The 18,462-nt window shown below is 36.6% G+C and overlaps 1 protein-coding gene and 1 long non-coding RNA gene across 11 annotated transcripts in view; one reads left to right on the top strand and one right to left on the bottom strand.

Annotated features, from left to right (window-relative positions):
• Positions 1-18,462, top strand: part of PTPRT (protein tyrosine phosphatase receptor type T) — a 1,285,960-nt gene that overhangs the window by 911,892 nt on the left and 355,606 nt on the right. For all 10 annotated transcript variants that reach the window (XM_074292616.1, XM_074292619.1, XM_074292617.1 and 7 more), the window contains 2 exons: positions 1,100-1,396; positions 16,459-16,568. In XM_074292616.1, the coding sequence (XP_074148717.1) occupies positions 1,100-1,396; positions 16,459-16,568 (407 nt within the window). The remainder of the gene's footprint in view (positions 1-1,099; positions 1,397-16,458; positions 16,569-18,462) is intronic.
• Positions 1,365-10,046, bottom strand: LOC141557239 (uncharacterized). The gene is made up of 4 exons (XR_012486748.1): positions 9,960-10,046; positions 6,684-6,849; positions 3,092-3,147; positions 1,365-1,464 (listed from the first exon to the last, which is right to left on the bottom strand). It is a non-coding gene; the product is annotated as an uncharacterized LOC141557239 (long non-coding RNA).

Genomic DNA, 18,462 nt, shown 5'->3' on the forward strand with positions numbered 1-18,462 from the left:
AATAAATAAATGAATGAATTAACTAATACATTTGTGGATCTGAAATGTAAAATCACCTGGTGTGCCTACCCTTAAATGAGCAGGAAGATTAATATATAGATTGATTTCAGGAAACCTGGGTTCAAATCCTCACATTGACATTTGAGCCAGTCACTTTAACTCTCTTCAAACTAATTTCTTCATATGTAAAGTGGTGACAGTGCTTTTATTATTATTTTAATTAAATAAAAGATTTAGAATGAAATGGAAATTTTAAAAATGGTCCTCAGAGCAGTACTATACTCTCCCAACAAGTCCCAGGGCTAGTATTTCTCTGAATTTGTTATTACACTGAGACGCTTAATAGTTGTTGCCAGAATGTCTGATTTCACTGTTTCTCTTGGAAAGGCAATATGGTATAGGCCCTGAGATGGAAGGCAGTATATCTGAGGTGTGGGACCTCACTCTGGGGAAAGTAAGTGGGGCACAGGGAGAAGGTTGGAGGTGTTAAGCCACTTCTCCTTTCTGGGATTCAATCTGATCAATTATAAAATGGGAGTAATAATTCCCATCTTAGTATTCATGGTCAATGACAAAACAAGGACTAGAACCCAGGTTTCCAAGCTCTTAGTATAGCCTTTAATTGCAGTAATAATAATGATAAAAGCAACAAGAAGTAATCTAACAATTATGTAGTCCTTTAACATTTACAAAATGCTTTATTCGTGGAAATTCTGTGGAAATATCATTATCCCCATTTTACAGATTGAAAAAATTGAGACTCAGATTTTGTGGTTTTATCATGGTCCTATAAATAGCATATGGCATAGGATCATAGAACCATTGATGGAAAAGACTTTAGGAGGCATTAAGTCCATTTACAAAAAGGAAATGAAGGTCCATTTCAGTGACTACATGGGATTACCCAACTAGCATGTATCAGAGGTAGGATTTGACCTCAGATTTTCTGATCCCAACTCTAGTGTTCATATCACCTACCAACTGTATCCAAGAGTATTTGTAATGATTTACTGGATATATTATACCATTATATATTTCCCTTCGAATGGATTTCTCTTGCCTTTTATCAATAGCTCTCTCCATTTCTGTGTTTTCATAGATCCTGTGCATGGTCCCCAGAATGTGGAGATTGTGGACATCCGCTCCAGACAATTGACCCTCCAGTGGGAACCTTTTGGGTATGCTGTGACCCGTTGCCACAGCTACAACCTCACCGTCCAGTACCAGTATGTATTCAATCAACAGCAGTATGAAGCTGAGGAAGTCATTCAGACATCATCCCACTATACCCTGAGGGGTCTGCGCCCATTCATGACCATCCAGCTGAGGCTTGTGCTCTCCAACCCAGAGGGCAAGATGGAAAGTGAAGAGCTCGTGGTGCAGACAGAAGAGGATGGTATGTGTCCTTTCTCAGGGTTGGGAAGAATATTCCCTGCTTGCTGGGTGTTCAATCAACAGTGACAGCTGAAAAAGAAATAGCTTTGCTGATAGAATTTGTCTGGCAGCCATAATAAAGCAATTTAGAAGACTTTACTCCCAGTGTCTATGGGCTGAAGAGGTCACCTTCTGTTTGTTCTCAGCTAAAACCCAAGAATTTCAGTTGTCCTGCAAAGACTTAGGCCAGGAAAAATTCCCATAGAGAAAGCTTCTCTCTAAAAATGCATTTTCTTACATACATATATACATATATATATATATATATATATATATATATATATATATGCATACACATACACATACATATATATGTATGTATGTATGTATATATATTCCATGCTTAGAAATGATATTTTTTTCTTTTTCCCAACAATGGATTTTTGGTTGAATCAGTTATTTTTCCACTAACTGGATTTTTTTTTTTTTTTTTTTTTTGCAAAAAAGTAGATTTATTTAGGGGAATAGGTTACAGACAGAATGAAGGAATACAACAGATACTATGAATGGAAAATATGAAATAGAGTTGGAAGAGCATAGAGTTAGACTAAGCAATGTTAGCTGGAGTAAAGAAAAAGATACCATTAGAGGGAAGATACTATGAGGAGGAAGAGAGAGGATAACCTTGGAGTGGGCTTAGTTCTGAAAAGACCTTAGCTACTAACTGGAATTATTAAAATAAATAAACAAACAAACAAACAAACAAACAAATAAATAAATAAATAAATAAAACTCTAATATATCCAGTGAACTTCTCTCTTTGGAAAGACTCCAGGGACAGAATAGATCATCTTCAACCTTTCTGTGGGTTCAGAAGGAGTCAGGAGACCTTGATTCCAGATCCAGTGATGCTCATCCACAACTAATAATAGATTAAAGGAAAGTCACTTTACCTTCCTGGGATTCAGTTTCCTGTGGTTTGGGGTTCAAATCCTGCTAGTGCCGTTTACCACCCATGAGACCTTGGACAAGTGACCTGATCTCTCTGGACCTCAAGTTCCTTCTCTCTAAAATAGGTTGGACTAAATAGTCTCTAAGATATCTTTTAGCTCTAAATCTATGATTCGATGAATGTCAGCTCCCTGAACATTTTCTTTATATTTCTACTCTATACAATTATGTCTCATACATAGTACAGATTTGATAATTTTGCTCTTGTGGAATGAATAAGTGAATGAATGAACAAAAATGTATTCATTAAGCACTGATTACCCAGCACTAGGAGGGTAGTGACCAGGGAATGATGACGACAGAACTCATGGTAAGAGAGTTATAGGATAGTTGAAGGCTGTGCCCTTTTCAGAAGCACTGGATTGATTAGTGCCTGTTCCCAGAACAGGAGGGGAAAACTGGTGGTGGTAGTGAAGTGGAGAGGGGAATACGTGGTATCAAGACAGAAAGATGGTGTGATCTGGGTCTGACTAAATGGAGAGAGCTCTCATCAGATGGCGATCTCTCCTGCCTCAAATTTTTTGATGCTACAACTTCTCCAGCCCCTTTCTGGCTCTTTCTTTCTGTTATTCTAAACAGTCTTATGTTTTGAGCTTTCTGTGAACTCCTGCATTGCGCGATTCTACAATATGTGCCAATAGTAAGATTCTGAGCTAAAAACAAACAAACAAACAAAAAAATGAACAAAAAATGTTCCTTTACCTACCACTTCCCCCCCCACCTCAGATCTCTCCAAGGTCCTGCTCACTTTTAGAAATTAGCCTGGAAGAGACAGGGAGAAAGAACAGATGATTAGGCATTAATTCATTGTGCTTCATTCTTTTACATAGACTGAATATTTCCAGTAGCGGTGATAATAACTGTTCCCTTAAGTTGCCCTCTGATGCTTCATTCTGGCCTGGAGCTAGCCTGAATTTTCCAAAACTCTGCTATTAGAGGGACACAGGGTCTTGCAGGGTTTTCCAAGCTGGAAAAGTCAATTACAAGTCCAATGACTAATGAGGGTCTGATGTCCAAGGACTAGCTTAGATGAAGGACAGAGAAGCTCATTATCAGAAAGTTGGCCACCAAGTAATCATTTGAGGAGGAGTTAGGGGGAAGGAGTGATAGGAGGCTGTGATCTGCTTTGGTTAAAGAAATATCTAGATCCGGGGGTCTGAATTTTGTGTGTGTATTAAAAACCCCTTTGAAAGTTTGGAAAGTGAATACCTTTACTCAGAATAATTTTAATGCATAAAACACATTAGATTACCTTTTACAATGAAACTAATCATATTTAAATATAGTCATCAAAACATATTACATACCAAAAAAATTCCTGCATCCCTAGATAGGAACCCTTAATCTAGCTGATGAAATCAGAGCTCTTTAGAAATATTCAAGCAACATTAATGATAGTGCCTAGCACAGGGCCTGGCACATAATGCTTAATACATGGTTAGTGTTAGATTCATAATAATAATTATTCCCATTCTACTCATAAAAGTCATTTTTTCTGATTTTAGAACCTGTATCTCTACATGGGAGAGGATCCCATATATAATCAATAATTATAAAACATGAGCATTGGTTTTTTTGTCAGAGAACCTGGATTCAAATATTACCTCTGTCACTTATATTTGACCTTGAACAAATCAAATAGCCTCCCTGAGCCTTAATTACTTTATCTGAAAAAGGAGGGGATCTCAACTAGCTAACCCTTGCCCAAGATCTGTTTCAGCTGATACTAAGAATAGCCTCCTATATGACAAGCACTGGGCTATGAGCTGGAATAACAAATAAAAATTGAGGTACTTCCTGAATCAGTGCCAGAATAGAAGCCTGAATTGCTTGCCCTTATGCCCCAGGGGCCTCAAAATTTCTGTCATTACCAAACCCAGAGCCTTGTGATGTCACAAGAGTCACTTAAGTTCACTTAAGTTTCACTTAAAGAAACTATGAACTAGGACATAGTGAACAAAGCTCAAAAATTGAAATCTGGACACTGAATTCAGTTTTCAGCTCTGATATTTTAATATGGCCACCTCTCTCTGTTCCTCAATTTCCTTATCTGTAAAATAAAGAGATTGAATCAGATAACATGTAAAGGCTTTCTCAGGTCTGACAGTATGATTGTATGGGTTGCTACATCACCCAAAAGAGCTTTTTCATTTGACACTCTTTTTTAATGAGAGGATTGGATCAGTACAGCCATGGGAAGTAACCTGGCAGCCTGGGTGCCCCCATCACGTATTGCATTCACTTGTCATTTCATTTATTTTTTGGGACAAGTGTTGACTCATCCATATAGCACATCTGGGAAGAATCAGATGGCACTGAGAACAGTAAATTCAGACTGAATGTCAGGAAAATAGACTTCATCAACGGTTACTTTGGGAATGGAATAACCTCATAAAGGAAGAGAAAAGTCATTGCAGTGCTTGAAACTAGGCTCAATAGCCCTTCTCTGGAAAGATAGACGCGGGTCTAATCCCTTCTCCAAAGACAAAATAATCTTACAGTTTCTACTGAGCTCTTGGTAATTCCTATTACCATCTCATTCAGCTGAATAAAATGGTCTTCTCTAGAGATACAGCAATAAATTCTACCAATTCTAATGGTAAAGCTGGCCAGTAGTATGAGTAGGCTGTGAACTATATATTCAATTCAACTGATCAAACAGTACTTTAGTGTTCACTTTGCAAGGTAAGAGAAATTGCAGCATTGTGGATAGAGAGCCAGCCTAAGAGCTGGAAAGCCCCAGGTTCTGCCTCTGACATGCATTGGCTGGACTTCTCTGCAAGTCACTTTAACCTCTTATTGCTCCCAGGGAACTCCCCAGGACTACATATTGCATATATATCCTCACTAGGAGATTCCTATACTGATAAAATCACAAATCTGGACCAAAGAAATATACAAGGCAGATATCTGATTATTAGGGGTATAACATGATCGCTACCCTCAAGGAAGTAGCTTTCTATTTCTATTCTATTCTAACATTTCTATTTCTATTCTCTTTCTGCTGAGAAACAATTGGGATACTTCAAAATGAGCAATTTTCATCCCTTCCAAAAGCTTTATATAGACCAATACAATTCCTCAATTATATGTTTTTCTTGTTTTCCTAATGACTTGGCGTGTACAACAGAAGCTCTCACACATTCTTTGAGGGGGTATTACTGTTGATTTTTCTGAAGTTTTATGATCACTGCTGGGATTATGGTTTGAAAGGAGAGGGAATGAAAAAAGGACAAAGGCAGAGGGACATGATATTGCTCTGAATGGAAGCCCCATTTAGATGGAGACCATCTAAATCATACACATCTCAGGGCTCAATTGCCTCATCTGGAAAACGAAGGGATAGATTGGACATCCTCTACAGTTCCTTCCCTTTTAGAAGATAAACTTCATGAAAGCAGGGATAGTTGTATTTTTGTGTTTGCTTCCCCACATCTAGGTATGGTGGCTGATGTACAGTATGACCTTAATGATCATTTATTGGTCAATTAATTGATTAAAGGAAAGGCCAATCTTCATACCACCATTGTTTTAAGTATCTCAATTCTCAAACCATGTTTAGATGGAAAACTTAGGTCAGTTCAACAAGCATTTTTTCCCCCCTGAGGCTGGGGTTAAGTGACTTGCCCAGGGTCACACAGCTAGGAAGTGTTAAGTGTCTGAGATCAGATTTGAACTTGGGTCCTCCTGAATTCAGGGCTGGTGCTCTATCCACTGCGCCATCTAGCTGCCCCCAATAAGCATTTAATATGTATAACTATAGTAGACAAAGAGCAAAAGGATCTGGATCTCATATCTCCCTGAAAGAACAGGTCGATAGATTCCACTGGGTATGAATACCTCAAACTCATCTTGTCCACACAAAATTCACATAAAACCATCCCTCCCCCCAATTTTCATATGATTTATGTTGGTGGCACGTCTACCTTCCTAGTTAAGTATGTAAACTTAAAATCTAAATTGTCTTTGATTCCTTTCTCTCTCTCACCTTCTATATGCTATGATCAATTTTTTTTAAGATTTGTTATATTTTCTTTTTTATTAATTTTTTTTCAAAACATATACAACCTTATACAATACTAACCATTTAATAAATGTTTTGGATTGATTGGAATTCTTTTTTGTGCAAAAAGATACTAATTCCTGAGATTATTAAACATGGAAGGAATTCCAGAGAAGACAATTGTAACAATCTCTTTTCCATAAGGGAATCCAGCCGAATTATTTATTGAACTGGGCTACCATTTTTATAGTCCCTAGAAAGAAATGCTCTGCAGGGAGATAAAACAATTACCTACCTCACTGAAATGATGGATTTTCTTTGTGAGCTCCACTTCTGATGGGACTTGTTTTCCATGTAGTTTACAGAATTAGGAGTCGTATCTGTGGTAATGATAATCTGCTCTGTGATGACAGAAATAGCGCTATGTCCACATTACTTTGTCTGGGAAATCTCGATCATCACTAAAGGTAGAGAATATATTTTTTCCCATGTCATTCTAAGAAACGTTTCACTTATTCAGAAGTCATTTGTTCAGAAATCTCAGCATTATAATGTACAGAAAAGAACCAGAAAGGAAGCAAAAAAAAAAAAAAAAAAAAAAAGACCTCTGGGCATCCATAATTGATATTAGAAAATCATGCATAAAAGCTCATGCCTGTTACTTAGAAGAAAGGGCCTCATTCAGAGCTTACTTTACTTTGTAAACAAGCCTATTTAAATCTGGTTTCCCAGTTCATGGAACATTAAAAGCAGTGAATTATAATAAGGAGGCACATTGACAAGCAGTGACACATGACAAGTAACACCCTCACACAGATGAAAGGGACACAAAAACTAAAAAATAGACCTAATGAACTCAGTCAGTGTAAAGCAGTTTAGTATGAAATTGAATAGTCCCCAAGGCAGCTATGCTGGGCTATGGATACAGCCCAGGCTTGAAGTCAGAAAGACCTGAATTCAAATCCAACCTCAGACATCTCCTGGACTATGTGGCACTGGGCAAGTCTGCCTCAGTTTCCTCATTTGTAAAATGAGTTGAAGAAGAAACCGGCAAACTGCTCTAGTATCTTTGCCAAGAAAACCCAAAAATTGGTCACCAAGAATCAAACAAAACTGAAAAAAAAAATTAAACCACAAACAGTCCCCACACATCTCAATGGTCATAGTACCAATGAATCTTCAGGTTAGACAGGACTGTAGAAACAAACTGACTAGCAATATCTCCCACAATATCCCCAACAACTTGAATACTTACTTTGTTGTCTCTCAAAGCATCATTGTTTCATAGATTTCTAGATTTGGAGCTTTAAGAGACCTTAGATGTCCTCAAGTGCAGTCCTTTTATATTGTGGCAGGGTAAAACTGAGACCTGGGAAAAATGATGTATCGTGCTCAAAAGCACAGAGACAGTGAGTGACAGGATTGGGATTTGAAACTCAGATTATCTTCTAGAACTCCTCTTGCTTTTCCAGGCTGCCTCAGGACCCAGTTATACAGGGTTTTTTTTGTTTTTTTTTTTGTTTTTTGTTGTTGTTGTTGTTGTTGTTGTTGTTGTTGTTTGTTTTTAATAGGGATCTTAGATAACAGTTTTTAGAGATGGCAGGGACTTTTCAGGCCATCTAGAACAAAGATTAAACCCACATCCCAGTATATTCCAGAGTGCTGATGAATCATTAAAACGAATTGGGAAAAAAGTTAACAAAATAAATGAAAAAATACATTAGTAGCTAATATGTAGCTTTCTTTTTTTTTATTATAGCTTTTTATTTACAAGATATATGCATGGGTAATTTTTCAGCATTGACAATTGCAAAACCTTTTGTTCTAATTTTTCCCCTTCTCCCCTCCCGCCCAGATGGCAGGTTGACCAATACATCTTAAATATGTTAAAGTATAAGTTAAATACAATATATGTATACATATCCAGACAGTTATTTGGATGTACAAAAAGAATCGGACTTGAAACAGTGTACAACTAGCCTGTGAAAGAAATCAAAAATGCAGGCAGACAAAAACAGGGATTGGGAATTCTATGTAGTGTTTCATAGTCATCTCCTAGAGTTCTTTCACTGGGTGTAGCTGGTTCAGTTCATTAATATGTAGCTTTCTAAGTCAAGCTTTCTAAGATCTTTATTTGTAGACTCATATTTTCTAGTTTAATCCCTTTATTCACAGAGAAGGAATCTGAGGCCCAATAAGATAAAAATGATTTGTCTAGAGTCACAAAAGGGTTAAGTCAGAGTTAAAATTTCTGTCTTCCCATGTTAAAAAAATCCAGAAAAAGTTAAAATACTAACCAGTGTCTTTAGGATAAAGATAGTATAGTTTAGTAGAAAGAATCATTGACCCTTGGTTCAGATTTCACTTTAAAGACTCATTAATTATTAATTCTGAGACTTTGGGCAAGTAATTTAGTGTTTTTAAACCTCAGTTTCCTCAGTTTTGATTTGTCTGGATCCTAGAATAGACAACTTCAAAGGACCATTCTACTTCTAAATTTATCAATCTGTGTTAAGAGAGGGAAATATAGTATCATTTGAGGAGGAAATAACCCTTTTTAAAAAAAATTTAAAAGATTGTTCTATTACTCAAAAAAGAGTAAACTTCAGTTATCTAGAAATTAATCTTAAAAAAAAAAAAAAAAAAAAAAAAAAAAGACAGAGGATGAAATTCCCACAATGTCAAATTAATGAAGTGGTGCCTTAAAAGCCTAAATCTTGATTTAGGAGACTGGATTTTACCTTTGGTTATTAATCATTACTTTTCAGAACTGTTTTCAATGAAACTCATTTTAATCAAACTAATGCTGACCTGTTCTTAAGCACCAAAAAGGTGAGCAAGGCAGGAAATACAGTGCCTGCTCTGATGACTGTCACACTATAAACAGACTAAAAAAGCAGGATCCTGCCCTTTGTAACACTTTGCCCTCCTCTATATTGAAATAGACCTTTCCTTGAAATTGTCTCATAGCTTTAAAGCTTAACTAAACATCTGGTTTAATTGTAGAGATTTTGCAAGAAACCACAGACGGGAAGCACAGTTAAAATTAGCAATTTCAGGGCACATTTTTTTAAAAAGGAAAAAGAATAAAATTATAAAGCAATTAACCTTTGTTGTAGAACTCTGTCAGAGAAATGGAAAGGCCCAGACTGTTGGATAGAAGAAACAAATTCATGGGGAGAAAAAACATGGATTCATTAATGAATTGTTAAGAAGAGTTGAAGCAAGTGACATACTTTTAGAAGATAAGGCAAAAAGCATTTTTTTTTTTCTTCTAAGAAATCTTTCCATGGAGGGGGACAAAAAAAAAAAAAAAAAAAAACTTGTTAAAAAAAAAGAAAGAAAAACTACTTTTTTAGTCATTTTTGAGCTATGTTTGAATTTTTATTGTAATCTGTATTGTCTGAGTTCTCACTCTCAAGACTATTCTAGCTCTTTGGACACTCTCTCCAATACTAAGAATACACACATATGAAATGTTTTGAATCCATTTCAAGTCACTCAGAAAATGTTTCTTAAATAACTACTACTTACAGATCTATTAAGTACTAATTCCAAGCATTATTGTTACCTGGGATAAGCTGAATCACAGAGAAATCAAAATGGAAGGAAGTCCAAAGACCATCTGGACAAATCTTTATTTGGGGAAAAAGTCTTCCTCAAAACACATTTAGTAAGTACTCATCCAATCTTTGTTTAAAGACTCTTGATGAGATAGAGCCTACTTCCTTCAACACAGCCCATTCCACTTTAGGTTAATACTGATTGTAAGAAAGTTTCTCCTTATATCAAGCTTAAATTTTGCTTATTTGCAAATGTCTTTACCCTTCTGAGACCAAACATTATTCTAAATAATTCATCATCCATTTGTTAGTCTTTCATATAGGTTAGTGAAATGGATTGAGTGCTGGATCTCAAGTCAAGAAGACATGAGCTCAAATCCAGTCTCAGATACTTATATGGGGATAAATGACTTCCTGAAGTGGTTGAGATGATCAAATAGGTTAATCATTGTAAAGTGCTTAGCACAGTGCCTGGCATTCAACAGTTGCCAAATAAATGTTAATTTATTTAACCTTTGGGTTTTATCTACAGGCTAAACATACCTGATTCTTTTATCTGTTTGATCGTCTTGGTTGCTTTCCTTTAGATGCTTTCTACCTTGAATATGGCATCCAAAATCAGTCCCCAATACTCTAGTGGAGTCTGACCAGTTATATCAGATCTGTCACCTCCTCTTTTGTAAAAGTTATATTACTCCATATGACCTGAGATCACATTAACTTTTTTAAAGTTGAAGTATCCTATTATTAACTCACATTGAAGTTATGTTTCATTGAAGATCTCAGATCTCTCACAGATAAACTGACCAACCATATCCCTATCTTATATTGGGAGGAGTCATTTTCTTGAATACTCTAAATGTAAGACTTTATATATTTTACCCCTCAATTTTTTTAGTTTTGGTCAAATGCTCTAGTCTAATGAGATCTTTTATATTCAGAATCATTTTATGTGTTACCTGGCTGTCCCTAGCTTGGGGACATCTGAAGGGCTGATTAGAAGTCTATCTACACCTTTGTTCAAATTGTGGATTAAAAAAAGAAAAAAAGAACAACACAGGATTAAGCACAGATTACCTTCCTTGCTTCAGTTTTGTGATTTATCATGTGGGAAAAAATATAAAAAGTAATTGATTAGGCAATCTTGAAAGGTGGCAGACCCCAACCACCAGTCCCATTGTTAGGGGAAAGTGATAGAAAAAGAAGGGTAGGAACAGGCAACTCTGAAGACTTTAGGATAGCAACTGCTTATCAGTAAATAAGATAGGTGAAATTACCTGGTGTTTCTTGGAGAGTAGGAAGAGAGGAAACTTCCTAGTTACTAATTATTCTTACTAACGATCTCAGAGATTTTATAGCTTGCTGGAGATATACCTTTCCTAAATTTAGTATAATGAAAGATAATTTGTGATTAAGACAAAGGAAAGGTTTGGAGGAGACTAAGAAAATTTAAGACAGGAGATCACTTTCAGTTGGAGAAATCAGAGAATGAGGCATGGAGGAGGATGTAGTACCTTTAAGAAAGAAAATTAAAAACAAACAAACAAACAAACAAACAGGCAGAGATGAAAAGGGAGAAAAGCTGACAAGACCTAAGGAATGTTTGAGTTCATATAGATCAAGCAAGGAGAGAGAATAAAATGAGGGATTGGCCACTTTGATTAAAACAGAGAAGTTGAAGATGAGTGGATTGAATAAAATAAGGTTGGAAGGTTTGATTGGAGCCAAATTATAAGTGCGCATAAATTTCAGGCCAAAGAAACTGTGCTGTATCTCATCTATTAATTGCATCTTAATACCACAGCAGCAAAACATTTTTGAGCTTTCCTCAATATAAGAATACCCATTATATATAGATATAGATATATTTACTACTGTAATATTATTTAAAGGATGGGATAAAGATGAAATAATGCATTTAATATATTTTAACTATTATCAGTATAAAATCTGTTTGCTCTTATTAAAATACTATTAGTAATATATTTTGAAATTCTTGGTTTGGTACTTTGTGATTACAAGGATTCCAAAGAATTGTTCTAAATTTCTTTCAATATCTGCTTTTAATGGTTGTCATAAGTTAATATGATACCTCACAAAGATATGTAGCTCCAAATTGAAGAAATCATTGACTGCTTTTACTCAATAACTTATTTTCCAGTCTCATCTACCAATTATATAAAGATTTTCATTGAAATTTGAGTAGCAAAATTTCCACCTTCTCTAGTTATGGGAGTTAGGGAGCAGTCTCTGTGTGTCAGATCCCAGGTTTAGAAAGTAATTATTAGAGTGGAAAGAACCATTAATAGGGCAGGCAGCAAGCTGTCTAGCTATGTATTGGTTTCTTAGAGCTGGATCCCTTATTTGCTTCCAAACTCTTAATTGGTTTTGAGGCTGGATCTTGGGAATAGGGCTGAAGATCTTAGAGTGGTCTGTGCTTGGCTGTTTGAACCTGAAACTTACTGGAAATAATTTTCCTCTTTAACTTGGAATTCCAACTTTTTTTTTTTTTTTTGGTTTTGGATTTGGTTTGGTTTGGTTTATTTTTTGGGGGGAGACATGGAAAGGGAAGAGCCTGGCAAGAAGCACAGAGTTCATGCTGCTCACTGGCAGGACACACGTCAGGGAACATACAGAATATGTGCTGCTGCTGCTGTGGGGTGGGAGGACAGATACTGGCTGGGGGCCAGGGCCTGAGGCCAGGAAATAATCCCCACCAATCTGCCTGATCTCCACCCATCTACCGGAACTTCACCTATCAGCCTGATTGCTGCATAGCTCAGCCAAGTGAGGAGAACAGCAGTCAGATGGCTCTCTGAACAGCTGCCACTCTTTATTTCTAATGTTTTCTTCCTGCATTTTAATGGATCATTTTGTGTATGTTAGAGATTGTTTTGTAGACAATATGGAGCCACCAAAAGTTCTGGAGCAGAGGAATGAGACATAGTTAGAATTGTGTGTCTGGCAGGTATTTGAAGGATTGAGGTGGCTAGAATGCTGGACTTAGAGGAAGACTCATCTTTCTAAGTTCAAATCTGACCTAAGATACTTACTAGTTGTGTGAACCTGGGCAAGTCACTTAACTCTCTTTGCCTCAGTTTCCTCTGTAAAATGAGCTAGAGAAGACAGTGGTAACCCACTCTACTATATCTGTCCAAAAACTGAATGGGACCATAAAGAATTAGACACAGCTTAAAACAAATGAACATCAAAACATGAAAAGATGGAGGATAGAGGCAGAAAAATTAATTTTATTGGTCAGTGCAATCACATCAAATAGAAAAGTTTGGACCATATATTAGAAAATCACAAATTAGCATAAGTTATATTGTATTGATATTGTTAAATATTTCCCAATTATGTCTTAATTTGCTTCCAATAGCAAATTTGATTCTTCTGGTACACGACAGGGGATAGAATAAAGCAACATGGAGATGATACAAGAAATATTGTGGATATTGTCTTGGTAATTGGTTGCTTACCTTTAAGATTTTGATCTTGGTACCTGAGACAGTAGTGGTCTTAACACTTATCACAGTGCCTGCCATAGAATAGGTGCTTAATAAATGCTCATTGACACGACTTGATCTGATCAACAAGAATAATAATGTAAATAAGAGATGGAGAAGATTTAAGTTTGAGGAAGTTTCAGGTAGAGATATATACTGTAGCTCATGGAGGGAATAAATCAAGAATTTATTGCAGGGAAAATTCTGAAGTTTGGGGCCAAAAGGGAGCTTGAACTAAGGGGCACACTCTTCCAGGCCTCACAAAGAAGTAAATTAGAAACAATTTTTTAAGGACCAGTCCTTAGGAAAGGCAGGATGATATTGCAGGAAAAAGGTCACTAGACTTCCTGCTAAAAGCCCTTATATTCCCAAATTATATGACTTTAGGCAATTCCTAAACCCCCTCTTCCAACTCTAACATTCTGGGGTTTATTGGCTCCTCCAGATCTTACATTCTGAGTCCTAAGGGCCAGCACAAGTGGATCATTCTGTATTCTAAGCAATCTTTGACTTTTATCATACTATGTTTTAGGGTACTTTCTAGCTCCAAATATTTAAAGGCCAATCCCAGAAACATCCTCTGATCCTTGTACTACATTACATTGAGAAAATCCATGTAACCCTAGAATATAAAGCCCTGACAAATGATCTTAAAAAGGGATTTCTGGATCTGCAAAGAAACAAGAGATGCAGATAAGTAAAGTCCAAGTAAAGTAATAAAGAAGAATATAAACCAAACTTTACAAAATCAAGAATATCTTATCAGAGTATTGAGTACAGAGATCTGAATACTAGAAAAAAGAGCATGGAAGGAAATTCTCCAATGCCCCCTTTGAAATCAATCCCCTGAAAACTCTTGAAGACTTTTGCAATTGGCAGTAGGCCCTATAAATAAAACTGAATCACCAAATGACAATCTGAGCATTTCTTGAGCTATAAATCATATTTATTTTTAAAAAGAATATGCACAATGGATCTCGTCAACAATGAGACGATTCAGACCAATTCCAGTGGTCTTGTGATAAAGAACACCATCTGCACCCAGAGAGAGGACTGTGGTAACTGAATGTGGACCACAATGTAGTATTTTCTCTCTTGTTGTTGCTTTCTGCTTACATTTTGTTTTCTTTTTCATTTTTTCCCTTTTTGATATGATTTTTGTGCAGTATGATATTTTTGGAAATATGTATAGAAGAATTGCACATGTTTAACATATATTGGATCACTTGCCTTCTAGGGGAGGAGATGAAGGGAAGGAAGGGGAAATTTAGAACACAAGATTTTGTAAGGGTGAATGTTGAAAATTATTCATGTATATAATTTGAAAATAAAAAGCTTTAATTAAAAAAAGAAAAAAAAGGATATGCACAAAATATAATAAACATAAAATACTTTGGGGATATGGCTGAATTTCATTCAAACATTAATTCTAAGCAAAAGAGCTTTTTAGTAATTGAGAACCTTCATTTAGCACCTCCCCCTTCACTCCCCAATATTCAATCAACTGCTAAATTAATTCTATCCCCTATGCTATTCTTTGTTGTCCTAATCCTTCAGCCACCAATCTGATTCAGACTTTCAACACTGGTTTGCAGTCTGAAAATGTCACTCCCCTGTTCAAAAACTTTCAATTGCTCCCTATTGTTTACAGGATAAAATTCAGATGCCTTAGCTCAGTAAGTATGGCCATAAATTTTCTTCTTGATATGTAAAATCTATCTTTAAAATGCTGCTCAAGCTTTAAGTTGGAGATTGGGTTGGAGGAGATTTTGATATTTAATAGGAAAACTGTATTCACCCTTCTCATAGCAATAGATGTGTTTGACATAACGATATGCCCCTGCCCCCCAATCACACATAGATAGCCTGAAGGATTTAATTAGATTGAAATTCTGGTGAAGAAGATTGTATCTCAGCAGAATCTCAATACCAGAAACCCAATCTAGAAGCTTTGAGACACATGACACTGAGGCGTACTTTGAAAAAGTATTCTCTGATGAAAAGAACTTTGGTAGATTTGGAGTCAGAAACTAGAGGGCAGAGGGGAAGGCATGCATATTGGCTGTGATCCTTGCCATTTATCCTTCTCCCTGATCCTTAATTTCCTTCCCTGTTAAATGAGAGGTAGTAGATTAAATGATTTCTTGTTCTTCCAGCTCTAAATCATGAGAACCTGTGATAGAAAATAAATCTAAATCAATCTGAAGGAGGGGAAGGAAGGGGAAGAAGGAATGCCATTTTGTGAGTTGTTTCCTATATGGAAAAAGGAGACAAAATCCTGGAGCTTAAATCCCTATTTCCTCATGCAGTCTGCTCTCTGTAGAATGTCCCCTATGTCTGATGGCACACAAATGGAGTCAGGGTTACTTTTGAATGTTCCAGGGTTAACAGTGTCTATTCTGTGTCCTCTACCCAAAGAAAACAGAATTGTAGATCCAGAAATTAAAGGAGCCCTTTATCTTATATCTGAAGGAACTGGGGCCCAGAGAATTGAAGTAACTTACCAAAATGTCACGTAAGTAATGTCAGAGGTGGGATTTGAATTCAGATCTTCTGAGTATTGGGGCCAGTGCCCTTTCCATTGTGCCACAATGACTACCTTCTTTCACACTAGCTTCTCTATAAGTCCTTTATGATGTCTTGATTTATGTAGAATTTGAGACAATACTACAGTTCCTTTTCATTTGCTTCAATTCCAGTATTGTTAGCGATAACAATGGTTCATTGTGCTCTTTGAACCACAGAAAGTTGTCCTGCTGTATTATTTGCTGCTCATGTTTCTATAGTGCATTCCTCACAATAGCTCAGCAAGGTTGGTATGATGAATGACTATCACTCCTATTTTATAAATGAGGGAATCACTCAGTTGACATAGAGCTTGGAAACTGTACATTGGAAATTCGAATCCAGTTCATCAGATCTAATTCTTTTACCTTCTACCTTACTACCATTTGCTCCACTACTTTGCTTTGACTCCTACCTTCTCCACATTCCCTAGTTCCTGGAGCCGTTCCGCTTGAATCCATCCAAGGAGGGCCCTTTGAGGAGAAGATCTATGTCCAGTGGAAACCTCCCAACGAGACAAATGGCCTGATCACACTTTATGAGGTAAGATGTACTCAGGTGATAAAGAAACCCTTGTCAGGCTTAATGTGATGCAAACTCATTTGAGGATCCAGATAATATGTATTTCAAACAATCAATGTCCAATCCTAAAAATATCCCTGTGACTACTAGAAAGAGCAGAGCTCTGGAGAACAGGTCAAGTGGAGAGACTGGCTTAGGAATACTCCCAAGTTCCTCTTTGACTGCTCAGAAGACTCAGGGGAACTCCCTCACTCCTAGAATGATCTTACTGCCCTTGGGTCAGTCCTGAAACACCTCAATCAGTAAAGGGGGAAGGAGGCAAAAGCATCTTGTGTGGCTTAGGGGAAGGATGTTAAATCTCAATAAATATCATGGGATGTCTCAAAGACCAGATTTAAATAAGTGAAATTAAACAAATTAGATTTTTACAATTAGCTTCCAATGCTTATTCCCTCTGAAAATTGCCAATATTATAATTATTCTCTCCTGGATTCAAAGAGCTTATCTCAGTACAAACAGAAAGAAGTGAAAAATTGGAAATAAGAGAAAATCCTCTGACTGCAATCCCACTACTGCTCCATAATAAGAAGGTGAACCAGGGTGGTGAAAGTGTCAAAGGAGAGGGGGGGCACATATAAAATATTTTACAAAAATAAAAATCTAGATGGTTTGACGATGCATTGGATGCTTGGTATGGGGTGAGAGTTAGTAGTGAGGCAGGAGAAGTTGAGTTGTGTAATTTTAAATCCTGGAAGAATGACAGTATCTTCAAACTAATACAAAAAAATTAGGAAGAACAGAGAGTTTGAGGGAAAAGATAATGAGTTCAGTTTTGAACAAGAAAAGAGTGATCGTCTCAAAGGCTGCAGAGAGGTCAAGAAGAATGAAGACTTTTTTTAAGATCATTAGATTTGACAATTGGCAATTTAGATCATTGGTAACTTTGGAGAAGCAGTTTCAGTTGAATGATGAGGTGGGAAGTTGAACTGCAGAGAATTTAGAAGAGAGTGAGAGGCAAGGGAGTGAAAGCATCAGTTATAAATCAGCCTTCTAAAGTCTAGCCATAATATAGGAGAGAAATATAGGATAGTACCTAGTAAGGATGCACAGAAAAAATGAGATTTTTTTGAGAATGGGGGAGACATGAGCATGCTTGTAGGAATCAGGGAAGCAAACAGCAAATAAACAGGAGAGATTGACGATCAGTGAGAGAGTGGGAATGATAGAAGAAGCAATCTACTGAAGAAGATGGGTTGGAATGTGATCAGTTGGAGGAGTGAAGGAAATGGTGGCAGAAAGCATCCGAGGAAAATGAGATGAGGAAAAGAGGAAACTCTCAACAAATATCTTCATTTTTTTTTCAATGAAATATAAGGCAAGGGACCTACCTGAAATAATGAGAAGAAAAGAAAACCATGAGAGATTTGAAAAAGAAACAGAAGGTTTGGAAAAGCCAAAAAGTGGAATAATAAGTCAATTAGAGAAGTATAAAAGAATTACATCGCTGCAGTAAGGATCCAACTGAGATCGTTTAAATGAAATCCAATAAAATGCTGATTGAGTGTTTATGATGACATGTTAAGGAAGGTACAGAAATAAATAAGAAATATTCCATGCCCTCAAGAAGTCTGTAATCCAAGATGCTAAAATAAGATGAATATACAAATAAATATAGCACAAGCCAAACTAGAGTATGTCAAGTACATTTAAAAAGGCACAAACAAAATACTGTAAGACATCCAAGGAAGGAAAATTCATTTCCAGCTGGTAGGGGTAGGGGTGGTAGAAGGCTTTATTCTCCTTTGAAGAACTGCATTTAAATAGGACCTAGAATTATGGAGTAGTGGAGTTTCAACAAGCAGAAGTGGGAAGGCAGGGATGGGAGGACATCCCAGGCATGAGTAATGGAGAAAAC

The sequence above is a fragment of the Sminthopsis crassicaudata genome, chromosome 2, assembly GCF_048593235.1.
Source record: "Sminthopsis crassicaudata isolate SCR6 chromosome 2, ASM4859323v1, whole genome shotgun sequence".
Classification (NCBI taxonomy): Eukaryota; Metazoa; Chordata; class Mammalia; order Dasyuromorphia; family Dasyuridae; genus Sminthopsis; species Sminthopsis crassicaudata.